At 38.8% G+C, this 27,641-nt stretch overlaps 1 protein-coding gene and 1 non-coding gene across 8 annotated transcripts in view; one reads left to right on the plus strand and one right to left on the minus strand.

Moving 5' to 3' along the window:
* LOC134801439 (ankyrin-2-like) overlaps window positions 1-27,641 on the plus strand; it is a 145,529-nt gene that overhangs the window by 97,195 nt on the left and 20,693 nt on the right. For 5 of the 7 annotated variants that reach the window (XM_063773996.1, XM_063773992.1, XM_063773994.1 and 2 more), the window contains exons 1-16: window positions 10,883-11,016; window positions 11,516-11,636; window positions 12,374-12,394; window positions 12,604-12,723; window positions 12,991-13,095; window positions 13,447-13,607; window positions 14,033-14,158; window positions 14,490-14,578; window positions 17,258-17,465; window positions 19,865-20,024; window positions 20,560-20,725; window positions 24,422-24,634; window positions 25,583-25,713; window positions 26,470-26,639; window positions 27,126-27,266; window positions 27,414-27,602. In XM_063773996.1, the coding sequence (XP_063630066.1) occupies window positions 10,917-11,016; window positions 11,516-11,636; window positions 12,374-12,394; window positions 12,604-12,723; window positions 12,991-13,095; window positions 13,447-13,607; window positions 14,033-14,158; window positions 14,490-14,578; window positions 17,258-17,465; window positions 19,865-20,024; window positions 20,560-20,725; window positions 24,422-24,634; window positions 25,583-25,713; window positions 26,470-26,639; window positions 27,126-27,266; window positions 27,414-27,602 (2,221 nt within the window). In that variant the 5' untranslated portion in view covers window positions 10,883-10,916. The other 2 variants (XM_063773999.1, XM_063773993.1) reach the window with 2 other exon arrangements.
* Trnas-gga (transfer RNA serine (anticodon GGA)) lies at window positions 2,890-2,961 on the minus strand. The gene has a single exon. It is a non-coding gene; the product is annotated as a tRNA-Ser (tRNA).

A 27,641-nucleotide genomic window follows, 5' to 3' on the forward strand; every position in this document is an offset into this window, starting at 1 on the left:
ATTTTGTAATGTCTGAAATTAAATTAATGTTAATTCTGTAATTTGGATTATTTAACCTTGTCTAATAGATACATATTTTCAAAATCATAATTATCATGGGATTTCGGTACCACGTAATTTTTCTAGAATTTAGGTATTTCAAGAAACCGAACATCACCAAACGCACCATGTACACCAAATGCCGCACCATGAACACCCGGTGCCGCACAATGAACACCAGATACCGCACCATGAACACCAGATGCCGCACCAAGAACACCAGATGTCGCACCATGAACACCAGATGCCGCACCATCGGTCGTGTTTCGGTTATATCTGTCTCGCAGTACATACTGCAAGACAGATATTCCCGAACCGCTGACTACTAACGTCGTTGGAAGGCTGCTGAGCGAGGTGGAGACTTAAGAAGAGGACTAAAGGATGGCTCACCCTAGACCGGGCCGTGCCCGGGCCGAGGCATCCGATATGTCATATAACACTTCAAACTCTCGCGTTTTGTACACATGTGATACTAACTCAAATTGGGTCGAAGCGACTCAGTATCAGGCGTGTGTTACTACAGATCAATATGGATCGACTTGATTTGCATCAATTTGTTGTATGATGGTCTTTCGACGGGTTAAGTTAAAGTAGTGGTGGGCAAACTTTTTCATGGGGGCCAGAAAGCTTATTAAATTTAAGTGGAGGGCCAGAATTGTCGCCAAAATTTATTTTGATTTGCGATAAGCGTGGGCCATGGCCACATACTAATTATTTCATAGGACCGGCGGCGGGCCGTATAAAATCCATTCGCGGGCCGCAGCTGGCCCGCGGGCCGTAATTTGCCCACCGCTGAATTAAAGGGATAAATTCGCCTTCACAGACGATTGTTGTATTTTCTTTGTGCTATCTGTCTGTACTTGTCTTGTGCAATAGTATTTCACTACTAAGTACATGTCTCAAACATTGTTATCTTTACCAGAACGAACACAATCCTGACGTGACTTCGAAGTCTGGCTTCACTCCGCTTCACATCGCAGCGCATTACGGCAACGAAGCGGTAGCCCGACTTCTCTTGGCTAAGGGTGCTGATGTCAACTGTCCGGCCAAACACAACATCTGCCCGCTCCATGTTGCTGCAAAATGGGGTAACTATTTCAGTGGACAACCAACTGGACAACCAACGATCAAGCAGGGCGTCAGGCGCGGCAACCATGTTAATAAAATGGGAGAATGGCGCAATGCTACTTGAAGCCATTGGATCCAAACGCGCAACGCTGCACATCCCTCCAAACGCATCTGTGGTCACTCGCTCTCACTTCAGACCTCTAACTCCTGAGTTCGGAGAGGGATTTGGTTAGGCTAACCTAACCTATAAAATACACATAAAAGCCTAAGCTTTTGATTGCCTGTATTTCGCAAAAATTTTAAGAGAGTCGTGACAAATCTCTAAATTAGGTTACAGAACTCAGACTTGCCGAAATTCAGCTATGAGCTCCAAATATAACAATATCAAAAGTTCTATAAATTCTCACCTCTAACCGTCTAATAAGTGTTTGTGCACCCCCAACTTTGTAGTGGAAGGAAATTATAATTAAGGTTCCTTTCACTTCACGCATAACCAGACATACCTTTACTATTTCATATCTAGTGAATCTCTAATTCATTTCCCGAATCGCGCCGATAGAATTTATTGTGGCGGAATAAGGTGATTGACAAAATGAAATATCGACATGTCTGTTATCGATGTTACCTTAACTTTATCCTAGATATTTATAACATGGTATAATAACATAGCTACCGCGAAGTACACAACACGTTCGATATCTTCTTTGATATTTTGCTAGTTTTCTATTCATTTGTCAGTGTATTACTACAGTTTACGTTTTAATTTTTAAATACACTAAATATAGTAATAAAGAAATTATGTACCAGTTTGTAATTGATTTGCGTTCTTAAAATTTGTCGGTAATTTACAGCAAGTACATCTTTTAATTATTAATCTGTTACAGACTTATCGATAACAGATTTATCGACGTTTCATTTTCTCAAATACTCGTTTATATGCCATGGAAACTTTTATGTGCGCATTACCGTCTTCGGTATAGACATGCCAAAATTAGTCTAACATACGTCGGTAAGAAGAAACAACAGATACCAAAAACACAATGAAATGAACATTACACCACATAATTTATAGTATTCATAAACGTTGCACATAATGCCGAATGCGCTGTTAATTTGGGTTCCAATGTATGTTGGCACACAGCCAGTTACGAGATTACAAATAAATCAAAACGGCTGGTAAATGAGTGACATTATGACATTCGTAAATTACATCTTTCTAATTTTAATTTTTGGTTCGTCGACTGGCTACTTTCCATGGAAAAATAACGCGTAATTTTTTTTTGTGTTTTATTTACCTCACCCGGCGTATTATGGATGGCTTTATCCATCTTTATCCACGTGATAAAATAACGGTCACTTTTTAACATCGCAAGATAGAAAGTGACCGACATCGTTTTATCACGCTGTCACGTAGACAAGAACGACCATAATATCCGTACTGATTGTAAAAACTGGTTACCTAATGTAGTTACCGTAATTTATTATGTTTTTGCATTCGGTAGAATACGCTCTTGAAAAATTTTGTATGATGCATATTAAAACAGTAGCATTTCATAATTTGAGCGACTTTTTGTACAGCGACAATACAAAACATTTATCTCAGAACTGTGGGATATTTTGTGTGATAAATTTTGTTTCGTGACAAATAACCCAAATAAAAAAAAGGTTGAATATTAAATCGTTCTTTTCAGTGTTTTACGTGAGCACCGGTTAAACTTGTTAGATTATTTATTGATAATATTCAACTGAATTTTATATTAAAGGAAAAAATGGAAAAATTTACGCTTCCGGCAGGACTTGAACCCGCATCCTCCACAATCCGTGTGTTGCTCTAACCAATTGAGCTACGGAAGCCTACCAGGACGTCGCAAATCTTTCCATTCCTTTCTTTATGTAAACACGCCTTTGGGGTGGCGTATAGCGACATCTACCGAAAGACAATTACATCTTTTTTTTTTAGCACACGGATTGTGGAGGATGCGGGTTCAAGTCCTGCCGAAAGCGTAAATTTTTCCATTTTTTCCTTTAATATAAAATTTGGAATATCGCTCGCAGACGTATCTGCTTGTTAAAAAATTGATTTAGTATGGGTTAGCACATTGTTACTGGTGAATTCTCAATGCAACTTGAGACTCCGGTGCCGTTAAAAAAAAAAGATGTAATTGTCTTTCGGTAGATGTCGCTATACGCCACCCCAAAGGCGTGTTTACATAACGAAAGGAATGGAAAGATTTGCGATGTCCTGGTAGGCTTCCGTAGCTCAATTGGTTAAGAGCAACACACGGATTGTGGTGGATGCGGGTTCAAGTCCTGCCGGAAGCGTAAATTTTTCAATTTTTTCCTTTATTATAAAATTTGGAATATCACTCGCAGACGTATCTGCTTGTTAAAAAATTGATTATTTAACTGTACTAAAATACTTGTTTCCCACAGGCAAAGAAAACATGGTATCCCTGCTCTGCGACAATGGCGCGAACGTTGAAGCCCGCACTCGCGACGGTCTCACGCCACTCCATTGCGCGGCGCGTTCCGGACATGAACGGGTCGCTGAAGCGTTGCTGGATCGCGGGGCTCCCATTACTAGCAAGAGCAAGGTATGTGACCATGGAAACAATTCTGGTGTGGACGTGGAGACACCCAACAATAACATTCCTATTGAACACCTTCTTATGGCTGTATCATGAAGAGAACCTTATTGTAAATAAGATTACTATCAGATGATCGCTAATCGCCTACCTGGCTAGGCAAAGTCCAAGAAAAAATAAAGGATCAGCTCGCAAACGCAAAATTGCATCCGAAGTCCGTTTTAAGATTTAGGGTTCAAATGATCCCTGTAGGTATAAATTTATGAAGTTAAGCGTACATAAACGATATCACTGCCTTTGAATACCTACTTTAATGTTTTTCATTGTCCACAGAACGGCCTAGCTCCCCTCCACATGGCGGCACAGGGTGATCATGCAGAAGCGGCACGGGTGCTTCTGGCGCGCAGAGCCCCCGTAGACGATGTCACCGTGGATTACCTTACTGCGCTGCATGTTGCCGCGCACTGTGGCCACGCTAAGGTCGCTAAGCTTTTGTTAGACCGGTGAGTTGGATTTGGATGGATTTAAAAACTGCTACTGGAACATCGGAGAATCAACATGAGGATCAAATCATAACATTTTAACTTCAGCCTCTTTCTCGACTTGGAAGTCCAAGGGTGTGCGTGGGTTAAAAGTGTTAAAACTTTGGTTCCGTGCACGCACACGTCACGCAAGCAGTGTGCCGTATCTCTTAAGGATCTGTATATTAATTACAACGCGCACGTGCACGTTTACCCGTGCGGTATCGGTGCAGTACTTATGCAGTATGTCTAGCCAATTGGCGCGGATACGCGGGATTAGGGCGCACCCCCGTGTTTGCATCAATAAAGTGACTGGCATTGTTTCTTAATGCCAAGACAGTAAGGGGCGTTACGTATTAATTGATAATCTGATTTTGCCCCAAGATACGTCACTGAGGGTGCATGCTTCAATAATTATGTCATTCACTTAGCGGAAGAATACATTTTAATTACTACACCCTTTTTTCACTGCCATTAGCTATATCACCTACTAATGGTTTCGCCTACCACTGGGACACTATATTATTATGCTGTTATTGTTTCCTAGGAATGCTGATGCCAACGCTCGTGCCCTAAATGGCTTCACGCCTCTCCATATAGCTTGTAAGAAGAACAGGATCAAGGTGGTCGAGCTACTTCTGAAATATGGTGCAAGTGAGTTATCCTTATCCTGTTTCAAACCATGTTCTGCCAATATTGGTAAAGCCAATAAAACTAAAGGTTTAAGAACACTCTCGACTATGGTGAATTTTTTGTGTGGAATTTAACATGTATTGAGTAGGTACCAACATTGTTTTGTATATTGAGTTTGGACAAGCGCTGATTATTAAGTGGTTTACCTATTGGATTCTACATCTTGAAAGTCCATGCAACTATTTTGATCTGACGATTAATGTTGGGCATACTGCCTATGTCCAGCAGTGGACTGCAACGGGCTGATGATGATGATGACGATACTGCAATATTATAGCTCACGTGACACGAAGACATTGATTTGACCTAAAAAAATTACTTACCAGGCATCCAAGCCACCACGGAATCAGGGCTGACACCTCTCCACGTAGCAGCTTTCATGGGCTGCATGAACATCGTCATCTACCTTCTGCAGCATGAGGCCAACCCTGACGTACCCACCGTTCGAGGAGAGACACCTCTACACCTTGCTGCTAGAGCTAATCAGGTAAAATAATAGTCTTCAGTCTCAGGAATATACTCCATTGTTATGTCTCATGTTGCTTGGTTAAGGCATTTAGACATCTTTGAAGACAAGGTAATATTTGAATAGCCAGCTCTGTTGTACAAACCTTCTCGTAGCTAACTTCTAGGAGTATTAACAAGGACTGGCAAGGAAAGAATTTTCTCCGAGTTCACAGTTTTGTGTACAGTTTTAACCTAGAGGTTGAGCTAGTTGATTGGTTATCGTTAATAATATTGATAACCATATTTCTTCTCCACAGACGGACATCATCCGCATCCTCCTCCGCAACGGCGCAGCAGTAGAAGCCAAGGCCCGCGAGCGGCAGACTCCCCTGCACATAGCCTCGCGCCTTGGCAACGTCGACATTGCAGTATTACTGCTGCAGCACGGCGCAGATGTGCGTGCGCATACCGCTGACCACTACAACGCGCTGCACATAGCAGCTAAACAGCATAATCATGATGTGAGTAATACCTTTTGCCCTCCACAATGTCAATATCTAGTATAAATTTTCGATTTTAGGTCGTAAGATGACTGATCCTACGCTCTACCTTACAACGCATATGGTCCCTATATATACCCATTAGTACCTATCAAATGTGACTATTCATATGTAGAATGAAATAGAACAAAGGACTATGCGTCAAAATTGCTCCAAAACCAACAGAATTGAGAGTTAGGTCATTAGATAGGTATTTCTCTGTACTTCATTTCGTTCTATGGGCACCAAGCGGAATTCCATTGCAGAACTGAGATATTGGTATTTTAGTCAAAATGTCATCACCCTTATTACCTAGGCAATAGAGTCCACTGCCGGGCGAGCGCGACAAATCATTCAGTGTGCTCTCCCGGCGGTGCCCGAACATCTACCCTGCAGTAATTAATTTACTCTATTGCTTAGGTAATAAGGGTGACGACATTTTGGCTAAAATGCCAATATCTCAGTTCTGCAATGGAATTCCGCTTGGTGCCGATAGAACAAATTGAAGTACATAGAAATACCTATCTAATGACCTTACTCTCATTTCTGTTGGCATTGGGTCCAGGCTCCATACAAATTTGCCCATGGTCATTTACGTAAAATGATGTCTTTATTTCAGGTAGCAGCAGCTCTGATAGAACACAACGCTCCCCTAACGGCCACGACCAAGAAAGGTTTCACGGCCTTGCACCTCGCTGCCAAATATGGAAACCTGAAGGTAAATCTTCAGTTTTTACTTCGTCTTAACGACTCATAGTTTCCTGTCGAAATGATTAAACGAACCCTATAGATTTTGACATGAATATTTACGTTTTGAGACATGAAAACTGAGGAAAAATTTAGCATACTCATTTAACACATAGAGTGTCTCTTCAAGAAGACCTGAATAATATTAAAAAAATCGAATGATTTTGAGGAATTCATTACAGCTGTCACAGAACATATTTTAGGTTTGAATAAAATTGCTCGTCTCTCACCCGGGGGCCTAGCCAAGTGACAGTCATTTGCAGAAAACTAAACGTAACGCTATCATTTGCATACATTTATTACGTTCACCTTAGCGTTTCGTTTCATTTTCTACAAACGATTGTCGTCTTGACTAGGCCCCCTTGTTTGATTACCTATAATTCAAATGTGATCAAAGTTATTAGTCCCAAAAAACCAAAATGTCGTTGTGTCTACAGGTGGCGAACTTACTCCTTGCACATGGTGCCTCACCAGACTCTCCTGGCAAGAACGGCATGACGCCATTACACATCGCCGCACAGTATGACCAGCAGGCCGTCGCTACCACACTGCTTGAAAAGGGCGCTGACGCCAAGGTAAAATATCGTTTTTAGATGCAGCAGATAAAAAAACCCTTAAAAACTCATAATAATTATTCTTACTATGATTAAATTCATGATGACAAGAAATTTTAAATGCTCATTAATTTCCATTTCTGACCCGGATATTTACAATCTCCATACCTACTTTTAAACCTTGTGACCCAAAATGAGTCTTGGCCTCCAACACAAGAGCACGCCACTTTGCTCGGTCCAGAGCGGTATCACGCCAGCTTTCGCCCACGCCAAGCTCTACTGTATACTAGTTAAGTAGTCATACTAATGCTTCTTCGTATTTCAGGCCGTGGCAAAGAACGGGCACACCCCTCTGCACATAGCAGCCCGCAAGAACCAGATGGAGACAGCAGCAACACTGTTGGAGTATGGAGCGCTCACAAACGCAGAATCCAAGGCTGGGTTCACACCATTGCATCTGGCCGCTCAGCAGGTAAGCTAAGCTAAGTCTACATAGACCTAGACCTGTTACGACACGATATAGACCTGTTTAAATATATCGGATATAAAGACTCGAGATGACACCATTTACAGTGACAAAAATAGGTACATTTCTTATAATTTTTAAGCTCAAATAATAATCAAGCATTAGTAACTTTCAAACCAGAAGCCGCAGGTTCAAATCCAGGATCGTACCAATGAGCTTCTTCGAAGTCATTTACGAAATATCATTTGATATTTTCCAGTCGCTTTTTGGTGAAGTAAAGCTTTGCTAGGAAATAGGACTAACCCCTTTTCTAGTTTCCCCTTTAGAAGATGAGAGGGATGATGGGATTTGATGGGAGGTAAGATGGCAGTCGCTTTCATAAAAACTAGTGTCTGCGCCAATTCTTGGGATGAGATTTTCGTTTCGACCGCAGACTATTCAAGTGAGCCGTAGCTTAAAGGTGGGACATGAATAGGAAATAGAATAGAATAGAAATAGGAAAAAAAGAAAACGATATGAATAGGAAAATGATCACGTTTAAACTGTTTAATGTAACATAAATTTTCTCTTCGCAGGGTCACGCGGAGATGTGCTCATTGCTAGTGGAGCATGAGGCTGGCGTAGACCACCAGGCAAAGAACGGCCTCGCCGGGCTCCATCTCGCTGCTCAAGAAGACCGGGTTCCGGTAGCCCAGCTGCTGGTGAAGAATGGAGCGGAGGTTAGTAGCTCTCTAACGTTTTAATGACATGGCTATATGGCCACTTTTACTTAGAACACTTTTTTTATTGCCACTTTTTTTAGAAGTAACCACGACCCTCAGTGATGAGGAACCCGATGCAATGAGGAGGAGGGGAGGAGGCTATATGGCCATGAAATTGATTGGAAATTGAATGTAGAATTGGTTAAGGTTGTGTTTGTGTCGTACTTTTGCTTTAATAACCTTAAATTATTATATTCTCTGTGCTTCTTTCAGGTGGACATTTGCACTAAAGGTGGCTACACACCGCTGCACATTGCCAGCCATTACGGTCAGGCCAACATGGTGCGGTTCTTGCTCGAAAGTGGAGCCTCTGTCAAGGCACAGACAACACACGGGTAAGGATTATTCTTATGAGGAGTGAAATACATTGAAATACATACCTGAAAATATATTAGGAACTCCTTATTTAAAATCATACAAATTTTCACTTGATAATTTTCATCGTAACTTCATCATTTATGCCGTCACGTTTATCTATTTTGAGTCAAATGATATTGTAATCATTGTGAAATCATTTTCCCCGTATAAGTAATACTGTCCCAACAAGCATAGCAACCGTTGAAAACGTTAGAAATTATATTTAAAGTAAATAATGAATGAGTTGTCCAATAATTGTTGGAATATTAATTCAAGCTGGTACTGAACATAATATTGTTTCTAGATACACGGCACTTCATCACGCAGCACAGCAGGGGCACATCAACATCGTCAATATTCTGCTAGAGCATAAAGCTGATGCTAATGCCACTACAACGGTAAACAATTTAATTGATAGAACATTTCATAAACTTCCTTAACATTTCCAGTTTCCCGTATTTCTGTTTTGTCTTAGTTGCCCTAGACTCTAAAAATGTGTGCGTCTATATTAATGGATAACCTGCAAATAATTTGTTTACCATTTTTAAAATCCTGGACAGCAAAATTGTATCCGACAAAATCCAGAAGCCATTTTGATTTGAAAGACCTCAATCGGCATTCCCATTTTATTACATCAACTACTTTCTCCAACAGAACGGTCAAACTCCCCTGGACATCGCATCCAAGCTCGGCTACGTGACAGTCATGGAGACATTGAAGGAAGTCTCGGAACCGTCTATAGCACCAGCTTCCCAGGAGAAGTACAAGGTCGTGGCTCCGGAGACTATGCTGGAGACGTTCATCTCAGACTCCGAAGAGGAAGGAGGTGGGTTTATCTGCAAACTATAGTTGGTCAAGCAGATCTTGTCAGTAGAAAAAGGCGGCAAATTTGAAAAATGTAGGCGCGAAGGGATATCGTCTCATAGAAAATTTAAATTTCGCGCCTTTTTCTACTGACAAAATTTGCTTGACCATCTATAGTTTCCACGGCCCTTCCCAACCTGCCTCTCCAAACTCTCCTACTTAGTATTTACATACTAAATTGCAACCCCCTAGGGAATGAATTCCGCTATAAAACGAATGCTATGTCCTTTTTCTGAGTATCCCTATATGTGTAATTGTGTAGTGTATATTGTGTTTATAAACTGATGAAGTGATTATGACACAATGACAATAAATAGCAATATTATTGATACCAAAATGATAGTTATTGTTTTGATCGACTAAACAGAGGCAAGACGATCTGTGTAGAGTTAGATCAAGAAAAGTCTGCAGCGATTTTGATAGCTCACGCAGTGCAAGTGTTATTTATACATCATTATTTCATAGACTTTTGACGTTTAAAATAACACTTGCAATGCGTGGGCTATCAAAATCTCTGCAGACTTTTCTTGGTCTAACTCTAGTAGTCATGTGTTTGAGCACTAATTGAATATTTATCTACACTCTTTGTTTATCACAGAAGTGAAACAACTTTAGTTTATAAATCCACAGGCGAGGATACGATCCTCAACGACCAGCCCTACCGATACCTAACTGCAGATGACATGAAGAGTCTTGGAGACGATTCTCTTCCCATCGACGTGACCAGAGACGAGAGGACAGAGTCAGCGCTGAGCCACAAGAACATCATGGAGGTGTCCACAGGTAAGATACCTCAACGACCAGCCCTACCGATACCTAACTGCAGATGACATGAAGAGTCTTGGAGACGATTCTCTTCCTATCGACGTGACCATAGACGAGAGGACAGAGTCAGCGTTGAGCCACAAGAACATCATGGAGGTGTCCACAGGTAAGATACCTCAACGACCAGCCCTACCGATACCTAACTGCAGATGACATGAAGAGTCTTGGAGACGATTCTCTTCCCATCGACGTGACCAGAGACGAGAGGACAGAGTCAGCGTTGAGCCACAAGAACATCATGGAGGTGTCCACAGGTAAGATACCTCAACGACCAGCCCTACCGATACCTAACTGCAGATGACATGAAGAGTCTTGGAGACGATTCTCTGCCCATCGACGTGACCAGAGACGAGAGGACAGAGTCAGCGTTGAGCCACAAGAACATCATGGAGGTGTCCACAGGTAAGATACCTCAACGACCAGCCCTACCGATACCTAACTGCAGATGACATGAAGAGTCTTGGAGACGATTCTCTTCCCATCGACGTGACCAGAGACGAGAGGACAGAGTCCGCGTTGAGCCACAACAACATCATGGAGGTGTCCACAGGTAAGATACCTCAACGACCAGCCATATCGATACCTAACTCACAGCGTGAAGAGTGTTGGAGACGATTCTCTGTCCATCGACGTGACCAAAAACACCATTTGCCACCACTATTTATCCAAAGATTAATTCACTGTTGTTTTCAACGACTTAAACAAACTTCCAAGTGCAAGGAATAAGGAAGGGAGCACAAGTGCAAGTGTGAAGGGTAAAATTGGTATTCGTGATAATACCCGTTAACTCACTTGAGTTGGCACAATCCAACACAGAGGTCTTAAAACTTTTTAACACGAGGGCCGGAGCCGGGCCTCCGCTTCTATTTAGAGGATTGTATATGTAGAATTTGGCACTTTTCGCGGGCCAAATTGGCAGGCTTGGCCGTAGTTTGATAGCTGATCTAAGACATTACATCTGCCTATATTTGAAGTGTCGTTTTCTATTTTGTGTAAATTACCACATACCCTTATAATTCTAAGTCCTAACCAGATGGTTTCACCCCTAGGCTCAGTAAACGGTATGCCGTACCAGCCCCAGCAGGAGGTGGTGGTGAAGAGCATCAGCCGCTACAGCACGGCGGCGGCGCCGGAGGGGTACTGCTACAATGTGGATCCTACGCTGCCTAAGTCAGTATACATAGAATGACTAGGTTCCCCTAGTCTACTTATTTTACTTCTTCTTCATGTTCGTGACCTCATGTCTGAGGGACGTGACTCCTGTGACCCAAAGAGTCCTTAAATTCTTCGGCCACACAGTTAGACGCGACGCGGACACGCTAGAAAGGCGCATTATTATCGGGAGTGTCGACGGTCGAAGGAGTAGAGGGCGTGCACCCAGTAGATGGTCAGATGTGGTCCAAAATATTACTTATTTTACAATGTTCATCAATTTCATAATACTGGCTTCTACCGCTGAGAAGCAGTAGAATAGTTAATGCATAGGTCCATTCAAAGCGCTTCAGGCTAAAGCCTAATCTTAAGAAGTATACCATCGCCCACATTGTTAACTGTCCATCGGTAGACCTTATTACAAAAACCAGAAGGTCCACCGATGCACAATTTTGTACATATAAGTTTTAATTATTTGAGGAACGAGTAGAAATTAACGAACAGAAAAAAAATATCTTAGGTACAATATAAATTGGAAAATATTTGACTCCTATATCGTTTTCCTCTGGACTCTTTAAATACTACTTACAGTACATTATTAGATTAGATTACTAGATTTGTAGTAACTATTCATTGAAAAAAAAACGTAATTCTCCTGTAAAATATGTATGTGTAAATAAAGATATCTATTTCAGGATCTACAATACATTACTAATTGCATTGATCTTGCACGCTGCTCGGATTTGAAATAATAGGAAAAGGCTGCAATGGAAAAAGTAAGTTTACCTTTAATATATAAATTACGCATAAGATTTAATTTCTCCAATATTTTATTATATGAATTATGTTTTAATTTACTATATTTCTTTAACAATCATGTCTTCGTTAATCATTTCTTTAACAACAGGCACTTTTAAATCATTTTGTCTGTGATTTTTGTCTGGCTCGGGATTGGAAGTAGTTTATGAAACAATTTTTTTTTTAGCTTCCTGGTGTCATTCCTAGTGGATGCTCGAGGTGGAGCGATGCGTGGTTGCCGCGGAGGCGGAGTTCGGGTCATTGTTCCACCGCTATCTGCTCAGCAGCCTACTAGGATCACTTGCAGGTACAACAATCACTAAGTGCTGATTTAGACGATGCGAGAACCCGCATGCGAGTTTCATTACATTGCGGGTTTTGAGCGGTCGGTTGAATTGGACGTAACCAACAGTCCGCAATGTAACTAAAATCGCATGCGAATTCGCGCGCCGTCTAAATCAGCCCTAATCATTAGATCTAATCCTCGTTTGTTCTGTTGATTAGTCCAATAATAAATATAAATTCAGTTCTGTTTTCAGATAAAAGTTCTTACAATACTTCACTGTTTTTTCAGATATCTGAAACCGTCTCGCATTAACCACATGCCACCTCTAATGGAAGGGGAGGCTCTTGCGTCCAGGGTCTTGGAGATGGGACCAGTTTCTGCTAAATTCTTAGGGTGCGTATGTATAGGGGGTGTATGTAGGGGGTGTACTTACATGAGTCTTGTTTCCGTGTGCAATTCGATGTCAGATGATTTGATAAAAAGATTATTGACCCTTTGAGCGTTTTTTATTGGTTATATATTCCGATTTGTCTGAATTGTGTTTTACATATAAACTATTTTGATTATGAATGACATTTTGACATAATTCTGTTATAGTTAGGTACCATAGTCTACACTGTTAACTGGCAATTGTAATCTTTATTGCAAAGCCATAAAGATCCTACGATGGTCTGTTAAAAGTGTTGCTAATAGTACCCACCAATAGTCACAAAAAAACTTCAATAAAGTAATATGTATTTACAGGCCTGTGATACTAGAAGTGCCTCACTACGCGTCCCTGCGAGGCAAGGAGCGAGAGATTGTGATCTTACGATCTGACAACGGCACCAGTTGGAGGGAGCACAATACTGATGCCACTGATGATGTAGTTCAGGATATTCTGCATGAGACGCTTGAGATCGAAGGTCAGTATAAAGTAAATTATACTTAAAATGAAGAAGGATCTTTGAAAATACTTACACTATTCAGAGCCCACTACTGTGTCCTACTGCTAGCAAAGGCCTCCCCCCTCTTCTTCCACTCGTCTCTGTTTAGTGATATATCTGGCCAGCCTCTCGAGAAGGAGTCCAAGTTATCCCGCTTTAGCTTAGTTATACTTACATAAATAAGGTAAACGGAAATCTAAACCTGGAGCTTTTTAACGGGGTTGTAACAATCATGAGCTAATTTCATCGAATGTAAGAATTATTTCACGAGCATTATTAAAACTCTTGTTTAAAAGTTTTTGCATACTCGTGAAATAATTGTTAGTGTGTTGATTAGGGGAGTGTCCATTTCTTCAAGATTGTTTTCTAAAATAATACAAGAAGGTGTTTCCCTGTGTTTATAGACACCAACGAAGACGACAAGGGATGGGACGCCCCACGTGTGACCAGGATTCTCACTCACGACTTCCCACAGTACTTCGCTGTCATCTCCCGCATCCGTCAGGAGGTGCACGCTATTGGACCTGAAGGTACGCAACCATTTCAATATTTAGTAGAAATTAAACGTTACAGAGAATTAATGATACGTTTAGGAGTTGAGCAATGTGAAATAGAAACAATTTGTTGAGTGTGAACATATTTACAAACGGCCCGAATGTTCCATTCTGCTATTTCGATTTGATTACCTTCATGAAAGTTATTAACCTTTTATTGACAACAACATAAATTTTGCCCCTTTTTTTAATTTCGTAATCTTTAGGAAACCTTATCATTAGGTATGGTAATTTAACTTCAAAGACGCTTGAACTCACTATCTTGGCTGATTTGTAAAAAAAAAACATATATACTTTTGTTCTTCAGGTGGCATGGTTTCCAGTTCCGTCGTTCCTCAAGTCCAAGCTGTCTTCCCACAAGGAGCCCTCACCAAGAAGATCAAAGTCGGCCTCCAGGTAAACCTCTTCAAGCCCCGTAAAGGCGTCAAAGACAAAAATCTCAAAAAGATCACCGTCAATAACGTTTCTAAGAAGAAGCGTTTCTCCTTAATTTGGTAACTTCGTGTATTTAGGTTTGTTATTCAGAAAGACCTGCTCGAAAGTGCTTTTTGGTATTACTGTATTTTTCCATTGTAGACAAAAAGCTAGTTACGTGATTATATTAGTTACCAAGTTGCACTGATTTAAGAAGTCTCTTTAATAAAAGAGCAACTGTAGTAAGTTTTTGTATAGATTTTTCAAAACATTTGCTTCAAGTATTCGAGAAATCTTTACTGAATAAGATCTATAGTTTTAAGTAACTACAACCATTGTATAACCACTGACAAAGTCGGGCAATAATTCTAGCTTATGAATCACATAAACGAATTTTTAATCGTCTTTAACCGTTTAATCTATATTTTGATGGCGTATTTAGGTACATTATCTATTTTTATAAGTAATCTTAGAACAAGTTAGAACTAAGTTCTTTTAGTTTAGGATTCAGTTCCATGAATTTTTAATATTTCTGTAGCTGGTTTAGTAAGAGAATATGGTAAAGTATAGAAGCGATTTCTATGTCATCTCTGAAGTCTCTTCATTGTACCAAAATTAAATAAAGTTTGGTCAGTTAAAATATCTATATATAGATTCCTGAATCCCTGATCCCCGTTGAATTCACAAGTAATGTTATATTGGACTATAATTGGTATGGTATGCTTAAATTTTGTATGATTAAATTCATTTGACGCCGTGAATTTGACCAACCAAGACTTCGCTTCTACACTTATTACATTTTCTATATTAAATATTAGACCTGTAGTATTGATTGTATGTGTTCATTGTTATCAATGTTTAATTTAAAGCCAAATTGAAGGTGTTCTTATAATTATAGTTAATCATATAGAAGATCCATGAAACCATAACTATAGTACAAATATGAATGCCAAATTTTCTTTGGAGACATTTACATTTCAAGGTTTTTCCACGAATTTTAATCGACTTTAGTAAATTGGTATAAAAAAGCTGAATAGGATAATGTTGTAATCAGTAGAGAAGTATGCAGTCTACTGCTCTTTTCTCTCCGTGAATAGTTTTTCTTTGTTCGTTTGTGAATTGTTTAATGTGTCAGATAGAAAATTGTATGTTGGATTTTCAAATTTGGTAGTTTGGGTTATTAAGTCCAATGTTTACATATAACTGTGACGATTCGTTTCTTACTCTCAAATTAAATAATGAGAAGAAATTGTAGTCACTAATCATAATGTTCCCGTACAACCAGATTTGAAAAGGTTGTGCGTTTATTATGTACACATTGATTATTTATAATTATGTATTACATATCGTACATACTGATAAATAGGGTACTAATACTCTTAATGGTTCAGGTTTCGTCACATAGAGACACGTGATTTTAAGTATAAGGTTTAGGGTGGGCTGATATTATCAATATTATTGAAAATATTTTCATACTGTAAACCTATTTTTTCATCAATATGATCGATAATGACGTTATTAATATTGATGATGTCAGGCTAGCCATTCTAGCACTTACATCAGGTCACAATAATTAACCTATGCGTTACTCCACTAGGGAAGATACCCAATAAATTTAGAATGTACTTAAAAATAATGATGATGTAGATTGAAATTTCAATAAAGTTCATACAACTGTCAATGTCTGTTTTAAATTCGAGAGCAAATTTGAATTTTATGAAATCACTGTAGAATCTCACACATAACGCGTGTCCAATATTGTTATTTCTCTAGTTGGTCTTTAGGCGAAAGCATGACTTGAAACAAGTATGTTTAAACTAACAATAATGCATTATTATGTACTTATACAATTAATATATTTATGAAATGCGTATTATGAATATGATATGATAGTGTTTGTAATTTGGAGTGACGTTTTTAATGTAAGATGTATTTTTAAGTCGATTGCTAAATTTATTGGGTAATGTACTATTGTGCTTTATATTAATTTGTTTGAAATTTTTGCGAGGTTTATTCCTAAAGACCAAACGTGAGATGCATGACTATATTTTGTTTGCTATTTTTGTTGGTGTTTGAGCTTATTTGGTACATTGTGTGGTATTAGATGCGCATGTGTGAGAAATTTTATGCAAGATTATTTAAGTATACTTCGACGTGTTTTGATCATTTATTTTCAAGCTTTTCCTGTGATTTCATACGTTCATATTTGCTTACGTACCAACTGCTCTACGCCACCTAATTTTCAAATCCAATTACATATTTTTACTATTGCTCGAATAGTATGCTACAAATGCAAGTGTATTGAAAATAAAAAGTCTATAGGTACCTGCTATAGATAATATTTTTGGACGAAAAAAAGTAAGTAAGTATCTTTTTAATAACACATCGCACTGTTAAGCCCTTTTGCACAATCCACATCTGAGCATGGGAGCCTCGTAAAAGCTTATCGTTTGGTCTTTAGAAAGGAAAATTTTGATACCTAAGTCAAAAATTTCAACAAATTTAAATTATTTTTTATACTGAGCAGAGACGTCTGCTAGCGATATTATAAATATTTAAGAATCTTTTAGCTTTAATTTTAAAAAAATATATTCACTCCAAAATAGAATACAATTTAAACAAAAACATGAGTAAAAATTGAAGATAGTAATTTTCCTACAGGCTCAAATAATAGACTCTGAGCTGACAGCCAAGCTCTTAGGCCGCGGGGTGGCAGTGTCCCCAGTAGTGACTGTAGAGCCAAGAAGGAGGAAGTTCCACAAAGCCATCACTCTGAGCATGCCGGCCCCACGGCCGCACACCCAGGGCATGACCAACCAGTATAGCACATCGTCAGCCCCAACTCTCAGGCTGCTGTGCTCCATATCAGGTACAATTATATTCCGCTTATATTCTTCTAGCAGAGCTGACGTGTTACTGAAAATTGTACTCGCAGATATTTTAAAAATAAACTACTTTTGTGCATTTAAATCTCATATTGAAGATGTTTTAAGTATAATTGATGATAAAGTTAATGAGAAAGTAGATATAGATGTGTGCGTTGTACCATTTCCAGTAACTGTTAGAAGTATGTAAAGTGTTGCGATGGAGTATGGCTTATGTTTGCTACATATTGACAATACTAAGCTTTGCCCAAAACAGGAGGTAAGTGTGCCTACAAAACTAGGTATAAATTAGGCTTACAAGTAATTTGAGCTTAAAATTATAGTGCTCCAGTATCTATGGTATACGTACATGGTTTACCAATATTCCATTACAACACATTAGATGTAGTCGGGTCTAGATGATAACGACATTCAACTCGGTTCACAAACGGATCGAGTACAATTACTAAATACATTTCGGTAGAACATAGATTTTTGCTATTTGAAGATAGAGTAACGATAGATTTTATACATATCTAATTATTTTTAATAGTTCAGAACATAGATCAATCCATAATAACGGTATTTAATATCTAGATTTTTCTATTTGATATTGACTAGTGTAGTTAACACAATAAAAAGTCATATAGAGATACATATCCCGATTTTCTAGACGAAGGGATGAGCATGATAATTTGACAAAGTATTAGCGTAGAACATTATTTTCATTTGAATCAAACCTCGAGATGACATACCGCGTGAAGTAGTAGGATAGAGGGGGATCATTCGCTTATAGCAAATACACCGAGCAGCTACGGGACACGTCCCTGTGTGCGTTTTGTGCGTGTCCTACATTGTCTTTGTTCTCGTGTGTTTGTGTGTGTTGCACGCTCACCGTGTGTGGCGCTATATAATGTGCTGCCACCTATCGGCGCGCCACAGGGGTATTTCGCAAACGATCTCTCGAAGGTAAAAAATTAAAAATATTAAACTCTTTAAAACAAACGAAATGTCGGTTAAGTTTCATTTATTTTGAGTTCGATATTTATTTGTAAGATTTCTCTTCGTTTAAATATTTTTGTTCAGAATTTTTTCATAAGTCATTATTTCGGTGTGATACTTATACTTTAGCAATGTTGTTACGGTTGCTTGAGAAGTATAATTATCGGATGCATCGATTTTCTTCCCTCTTTCACGATTCGAATGCTTTTCCATATCTTGCTTTTCATCCATTCTTCCTCTTTGCACGGGCTGAGATTTTTACGCTTTATTAACTCACATTCACTCTGTATCATAACATCCGAACCCTTGGGATCAAGATATGCACTGCGATATAATCACTGGACGTTATCTGTTTAAGCAAATGTACAAACTAAACAGGACCTAGACTTCTATTGCAATCTTTATTGGCACATTGTAAGAGACTAACACACGTAAAATAACCGTTGAAATTTAGCTTAAGGGCGACAATACAGAAATCGGTGCCATCTTCGTCATTCTCATTCATTCTTCTGCGCCAATGTTCCTGATATTTGATTTTTTTGCTTGTGACAACCAAAGTTCTTTTCCAAAACGGCCTATCAGTTCTGTTTTTCTTCACATCATCTTTACTTGTCTCATTTCTGTTCTAGTCATATTTTCACTATTATGTATTGTTCCTTTGTTTGTTTATTTCAATTTGCTTTTGGGTTTTAGTGAATGTCCTTCGAGAGATCTGTTATTCGGAAACCAAACCTGCTGTTTTGGCACAAACATTCGTTTGAAAAATTTAAAATTATTTTGATTTGGACGATAGCACTGTTTCTGAGAGCTATGACCGTACATAGTGGGCCACATATTCAGTCACTTTTTTTTATTAGAATTATATAACGGCGTTATTTGTTTTTTGTGTGGTGTGTTGTCTTTGCTTGTTGTGTGTTTGCTATAGGCCGTTTTGGAAATATTATTTTTACTTTATTTTTTTTTCTTATTCTATCTCTAATTCTTCTGCATCGGTTTCTTCTTGTTATGATGGAACTTTAATTTTAATATCTATAATATTATTTGAATCTGTCTTAATTATACACACATATGTAATATGAACATATATTAATTTAGATTTCATGATAGCGATTGGATGGTATAGTAGAGACAAATAGCTAATACGTAGTTATCGCTGCTAATACTAAAATGTAGAAAATGAAAACAAATATGCTTCAGCATGCATTAAATGGACATATGTTAATAAAAGCAGTTGAAAAGGTGTTTTAACCGCTGCGCTGCGCTAGCTTCAACAGTAAACCAGAGAACGTAAAAGACATAGTAATGAACGTAGTAGTATAAGATTCAAAAGCAGTATAAAGCATGAATGTAAAAGAAGATGATAATGTAAGAGTATTAGATGAAACGAGGCTTCTGGTGACAGGCGGGACGAACAGGGCGCACTGGGAAGACGTCACAGAGAACACTCCGCTCACGTTCGTGAATGATTGTGTTTCGTTCACTACTACGGTCTCGGCACGGTACTGGCTGATCGATTGCAGACATGTCGAGGACGCGACGAAAATGGCAACAGAGTTATACAGGTAGGTAACAATACTAACATAATAAGAACTTTAAATAATTTTCAAATTATTCGTAAATCAAAAGGTGGAACTCCACATTTTCTTAACACCTCTTTACACTGTGACAAATAAGATAAATCTATCCAAAATATTCATCATGTCTACAAATGTCAAAAATATTATCTATTTCTAAATAGACTATCTCTATGAACAAATAGATTATAAGTCAAATAATAGATAAGGAGCCACCCCTGATGTCTACCTGACCTTTTACTCTGAATGATCTAAGTTACACCAGGCGTGTCTCATCTCACCTCACCTCACCTTTAAATCTTTGAATTTCACTCCGCGATTTCGTCGCGTCGTTACAAGTACATGCGGCCCACACCAATGTTGGTGTCTAGCCATAGCAGCTGCCGCGCACCGCTACGGAACGAATGACTGCTCGCGGTGCGCCTCCTTGTGGTCATATATGTCGTAATAGACGCGTTTTGTTAGAGAGTGAACCTTCTGTGAACCTAGTAGTATTATTCATTCTGTGGTTACACGATTACAGAGAAGCGATCCACGTGCCATTCATAGCGCGTTTCGTGGTGTACGCGAAACGAACGGACGACCTCCAGGCACAGCTACGGATGTTCTGCGTCACCGACGACAAAGAGGACAAAGCGCTGGAGAGGATTGAGAGGTTCATACAAGTTGCCAAGAGTCGAGACGTTGAGGTAAGGAGTAGAGAGTGAGGTAGTTGATTGCATGTTAAATGTAAAATGCAAACGGACGACCTCCAGGCACAGCTACGGATAATACGAGTAAGAGCTCAAATAATACGAGTCCATCTTTAGCGTTTCCGGCCGAGGCATTACATAGCCGCGATTTCTCTGGTAGCAAATTACTAGCCACTGCCTGTGCTGTCTCTTGAATTTCGGTAGGCGTCAGCGTAAGAATATCATTTTCTTCACTAGAAGAACTCATTTTTATAGCGAGCGTAGATACGTGTTTCTTATATTTTTTAGTCAAACACAATTTACACTATCCAATTCAGTAAGTATTTTCAGATCCCGCCTTTTTTACTTTTTTTATCACTTTTAAGAGGCGTTTTTCTGTTATTTGCTTCAAACCGACTCTAAACTTAGAAGCGTTTTTGTTAAAAAAAACCACAAACAGCTACAAAAGTAAAAAACGCCTTAAGCGTGAACTGAATGGATAATTCTTAAAAAAAATTAACTGAATGGTTTTGACATTTCTTTTTTTTTTTACAAGAAATTGGTCTTATAGAACACCTAATTTTATTTTTGAAGGGAGATGTTGCGCCAAAAAGACCTTTTATTGATTTTTATGTTTTAAATGATACTCATTGCTGTAGCGAACCGTCATAAATGACAGATGATGATAACTGAAACATTGTAGTAGTGGTGGTTCAGGTGCTACAGCTATTGCCTACTTTCCAGCTTGGTTTTAGACCATCTATTGCCACATTTCCGAACAGTGGAGTGAAAAGGAGTATAGTGGATTGCATGTTAAATGTAAAAAGCAAAAGCCGCATCTGTTTCAAGGTAGAGAGGACGAGAGAACTTGTTTATTTAATGCAAGTTAATGAAGTTATCCAATAAACAATAACTAACTTTGTCTTCGGAAAATACTTATTCTCATATTAAACTTGGTTATCTACACACATATCATAAATTGGCGTGCAGTGTGCAGTTCCCATACAAATTGAAGTCGGGTTGTAGTCCGTCTGTATCGGCCCTTACGCCCTGCATAAAATGTGTTAGAACATGTTTCTTATCTGTGAAAATGTTTATATTGCGTAATAATAACGTGGATATCGATTTAATAATGACATTCAAATTTCGAACATCTCTGAATAATAAAGAAATTGGATTTGACCTAATTAAATTTCTAGTATCAGTCGAGATAACGTTTTATTGTAGTTTTATTCGAAATGAAATGTCAATTGCAAACAGTGTGATCAAATGCCGCAAAGGCGGTCGTTACATGCGATTCCTGAACACATCATAGAGAGCTTAATAAAGTGTGTAGGTATATGTATAGATAAAGCAGTGCTTGTTATATTAAAGGAAACAATGGAAAAATTTACGGTCCAAAAGAGGACTTCTGCGGAAAAACTGTTATATTCCTGTCCTATAAAGGGTTCCTTTTGAACCTTTTTGGTAAGGAAGCCCTAAAAATAGCTTTCTGTTGATTGTGTCGTCTCAATGTGATTGCCGTTAGGTTAGTTATTCCTTTATCGATAACATTTCCATCTACTGTGCTTGCTCAGCCGTGACCACTGATCGCTTCATAAAAACTCAATTCGCTTACAAAACCTAAATCAAAATCTTGCTGACAATTTATGCCGTGTTACTTTCGTTCATAACGTTGTGATATTTACGGAATTTACGAATACTGGCTTGTATAAATCTCGTGTCTTCGCGCAGAGCGCAGACTGAACTAACGTACCTACCAACATTTAATATACCTATTAATGACTGTAGTTGCACCTTCAATCAATATGCGACTAAATATGCGAAGATGCCGCGAAAAAAACTTTTTATATCCAATCCTAATACTTCTGTGTATGCTACTATGCGGTGTTATTGTAAAGAATAGAATAATAAAGAGCAAAAATAATATACCGAATGTCATTGAAAAAAGTGAAAAGGTATTATTACCGACATTAGTGATGGCGTGCAACGTGCGGTTTTTAAAACGATCTTTGAAAAGTCTTCAGAATTTCAGAGCAGATACAAAATCCTTCCCTATTATAGTAACCTCCAAGTCCTCCAACTGTTATTCCAAAGAAACGCATGAGATGATTATTAAATCACTCTACCAGGAGGAACTCACCACCACCTTTTTGGAAATACCGAAGCACGTATTTGGTCACCACTATAAATATGCCCTTAACTATGTCTTCAAGACACTAAACCACAAAGCAGTTATCGTCCTTGAAGACAACTTGGATATTTCTCCTGACTTCTTTGAGTATTTTCTCGGAACTTACCCGCTTTTGAAAAAAGATCCCAGCATATGGTGTGTGTCGGCATGGAACGATAACGGCAAGCGAGGATTAGTGGAGGCAAACCAAGCTCATTTGTTGCACCGGACAGACTTCTTCCCAGGCATGGGTTGGATGCTCTTATCTGAAACATGGAATGAGATAGAGTCAAATTTCCCGGAGAATTTTACCTATAACTTTTTGCGCAATCCAGCTGTTACACGAGGTCGTGTATGTATTAGGCCGGAAATATCAAGGACTTATAAATTTGGGATATATGAATCAAACAATGTAAAACATCTGCCCTATCGTCATTATGACAACGAGCAAAGATTATTGAACACAGGATTTATACCATTCACCCGGCAAAATCTTTCTTATTTGCATAAAGAAAAGGATCATTTATTTTTAAATTTCATATACTCTCGTCCGGAAACAACAGTGGAAGATGTTAAAACTGGAAAAGTAAATAGTAGTTTAAAATATGTCCGGATACCTTATTCCAACACTACAATGTTTAAAACAGCGGCGAAGACGATTGGTCTTATGGATGACTTAAGCCACGGTGTGCCTCGTACAGGGCTATATGGAGTTGTGGAGTGCTTCATCAATAACCACCGGGTTTTCTTAGCACCTGTCCGTAAACAATTCAAGGCAACAACAGACAATTAGGCAATAAAAAAATATTTTATATTTATCTTTCCAATTCAGCTATGTTGAACCCAGCCTAAGTAGGTACGAGACCAAGGAAAGTTGATACAGTTGACACATTAAATAAATAAACAAACTTAGGTTAGTAAATATATACTGAAAAAAAAAACGTAAACATTAAATAAAAAATAAATAAACAAAAATAACTTGATTTCATTTCTTAAATAAAAGGGCGCCGCCTTCAACAAACCAACCCACTGAATAGCACAAAATCATTTTTGTATACCCCACCTCTATCCTTGTCCAGTCCCTATCCAGTTGTAAAGTAATTTTCTGCAAAAAGTAATTAATACCTAATGATAAGCAAATTAATAACCATCCGGGTAATGACTTAGTTTTTGAAGGCGGTGCCTAACCAAAATGTTAGAGGCCCAACATTTTAGACAACGAAGAGCGCGGCACTTACATGCATAAAAAAAGACATAGTTTACTCATTAATTTAGTTACTACTAACTAACTAAAATACGAGTATAGTAGTCTACTCGCTGAGTTATAAAATGTATCTTAAAAAGCGTAACTAGGTATTAAAAAAAAATAACGCTCAAATCTCATCGTGTGGCTTTGTGGAGGGAAAGGTTTTCAGTTAGGATATGGAACCCGGATCCCGAGCCAATAAACGTTCTGAACTGGTTTTGAAGTACAACGGCAAACCCAATTATCTTGCTTCTGACAATAAAACGACACCTAAACCGTCTCCATTCACTTTCAGGTCCACGAAGGCAAACCCATATATCTCGAATTCGGCGGCAACCTAGTCCCGATAGCCAAGTCCGGGGAACAGCTGACGCTGCCCTTCCGCGCGTTCCGGGAGAACAGGGTCGCGTTCCCGGTGATGATCAAGACGCAGGACCTGGAACCGATGTGCAGGTGCCAGTTCATGAGGGACCCGAAGGTGCCGAAGGGCGAGCCTTCGCCTACTCCTGTAAGTATGGTGTCACTATACTCTGTCCCCCTTGTTCATAAACGTTTACTAAAGTTGACAAGCCGATAATAATCGTTTGTCCCTTTCCGACGAATTGGTATGATGGAAAGGGACAAACGATTATTATCGGCTTGTCAACTTTAGTGGACGTTTATGAATAAGGGGGTGTATCTTTAGGTATTGAAATAAAAGGAAACAAACACTTTGTACACTTTCGGATAGTATAACTATTTGTATTTGGTTTAACCAACCAAATACAAAGCCGCCTGGATCTGTCAATGAACAACCTGACTTTAACCTACATTATTTGATCATGTAATGTTTTCATCTACCCTCAACCAGGCGTGGCTCGCTCCGCGATTTCGTCGCTTTGCTACAGGCAGCTAAAAGTACATCCGTTCCACACCAATTTTGGTGGCTAGCCATAAGCCGCGCGTGGCGCTGTCGCCACCTAGCGGCCAAATCTGTCCTGATCGTAACAGACGCGTTTTGTTACAGAGTGAGTCTTCTGTACTACTATGATTTATTCTGTGCCTCAACTGGCTTAAGAAGCCATTTGAGGGTAGATTATGTTTACTTTTATTTAAATATTACCTAAACATATAGAGTATAGAATATAATAGGTATTTTTTATTGTATTGCGCCTCTTTCTTCTCCAATTCCTCTTCAAGAACTTCAAAATTCATTAGGTAAGACTTGGTGAGACTAAAATCAATTGAAACGGGGATTAATTGAAAAAAAAATTGATAATTCCCAAACGGATCGTGACAACCGTTGGGTCCCAAAGAAGAGGAAAATATTCGGCATTCATTACAGCACTTGCCACCAAAACGTGTGGCATCTTGAAGCACGCCAGATTTCTTTATAAGGAAAAATCACATTTTTGCCATCGAACATAAAAATTATTGGTGATTTACTTAGTATCTTATCGAAATCAAATTTTGCCAGATCGCAGTCCTCAACATCATGGTACCCGATGAGCTACCGGTGGAGAGGATGTCTCCAGCACCAACGGACACTGTGCCAAGAAGGACGGAGGAGCAGGAGCTCATCTGGAGACAGCGGCTCAGCGATCCTGGGTAAGGATCTGCTACTTGCTCGCTTTCTTCACCATTATTCCAGAAAATATCAAAGATTATTTCAATAATCACATCCTTATACAAATTAAAACTAAACTAAACCTATCTTAATCTATGGGGTCTAAATTATATCTACAAATATCTCCTATTCCGCTGGCACTTTGTAGTGTGCCCACAAGACTGGCCGCGTTTCCTCGCTGGATGGCAATGCCAATGCGCTGAGCCAGCCCTACGGTCACCAGTGGAACGGATTAGGCGAAATTTTAGTTTTTGAAAAAGTGTTAGTGCCTCCGGCCCCCAAGGACCTCTTATTGTTGGAGTATATTTTGTTGTTGGAGTATTATATTTACGGAACTCATATCTACAGAACCTTTTTAAGTAATTTCTATTTGACTTCCCCAGGTGAAACGTAGAGCCCCATCCGCCATCACGTTTTGACTCGAGCTGTCTTTCTTTTCTTTAAAACTTGATCATTATCAAAGAGTTATTGATTATAGTCTGTTATACAACTTTGTAGGTAAAAAAAGATTTTTTTTATTTGCCAAAATTTTCTACTGACGGAAATAGTTTGACAAAGTCTTAGAAATAAATAATATATTCACCCTAGTTGGAATATGTTTGTGGTCACGGAACTGTCAGAAGTCGTACAGCGCCATCTTTTTTCACCTATCGAATTTGAGACACCAATTTGTCTGAGACTTTACACATCTTACACATTCAATTGATCTTTCTTAATATTTATTATGATTTTTAAAGGTTCGAAGATATCTGCAATCTCCTAGGCAAGGACTGGGTAGCGCTGGCCTACGAGCTGGGCGTGAACGTAGCCACTGTCAACCAGATCCAGGCCAAGAGGATCACCACTTCGGAGCAAGCGCAGCTCATGATGAAGCTGTGGAAGACGCAGTCGGGGACTAAGGCTCAAGGTAACTTAAATAAAACAAGGTTCTTACATCAGTTACTTTGTAAAATGTAGAATCAGTTATGAATTAGACTAGATTCCGTCTCAGCAAACTTTTCACAGACTTGAACAGAACAAAGTGAGGAAGTGTCATTATATATATTGATGATGATTCTGACATTGTCTAACATTGCCTCACTTTGTCTTTTATTGCAAATGCCATACAAGCTTTTTATGATTTTAGTATCACTTGTCTTGGTTTCTGTAGAAAAATGTTGAACGACTGTTGATATTACCCAACCAAAATTATAGAGACTAACTAGGATTATCTGATTAAAAAAAAGTTGATGAAACACAATGTAATATTTAGGCTTGCCAGAGTCGTCTAAGTGAATAGTAGATGATTAAGAACAGAAAAGTACATTAGGCAATACAAGCTTGTAGAATGTACATTATGATAAAAAAATGTTGCCTACAATTTTTCCTAAAAATATATTTTCTTATCTTTTAGATAATTCGTTGGAACTGGCGCTATGCCGGATAGGAAGGGATGATATAATAGCACCGCAATCAGAAGAAACGAATGAAAGACGCATACAACGTAACATTTACCAAGAAAGACAAGCTTCAGAAGAAATTGAAGCTTACAAAGGTAAAGTAGTTTAATAAATTAAACGCATCGAATCGAATCTTCCTGCAAAGTAAAAGATTTCTACTTAATATAATTTAAATAACTCCGGAATATAAAAAATCTATTAATTTGAAAAATATTAAAATACTCCTACTTTTTTACTTACAGCCGAAGAAGACAATAAAATCAAAGATAGGCGCTTCGATAGTGACATACCAGAGCGGTTGCGCAGAGAATCTGATCAAGACCAAGACGAAGCAAAATATTCCCCAGAAGAGAAATCTGTTGTTGACAAGAGTGAGATGGAAAGGACGCCTACGCCTCCTACACCAAGCGAGGAGAGTGAAGAAGATGAAGGTAAGCAATTGTATACAAACATTATTTCATGTTTAATAA

The sequence above is a fragment of the Cydia splendana genome, chromosome 22 (assembly GCF_910591565.1).
Source record: "Cydia splendana chromosome 22, ilCydSple1.2, whole genome shotgun sequence".
Taxonomy (NCBI): domain Eukaryota; kingdom Metazoa; phylum Arthropoda; class Insecta; order Lepidoptera; family Tortricidae; genus Cydia; species Cydia splendana.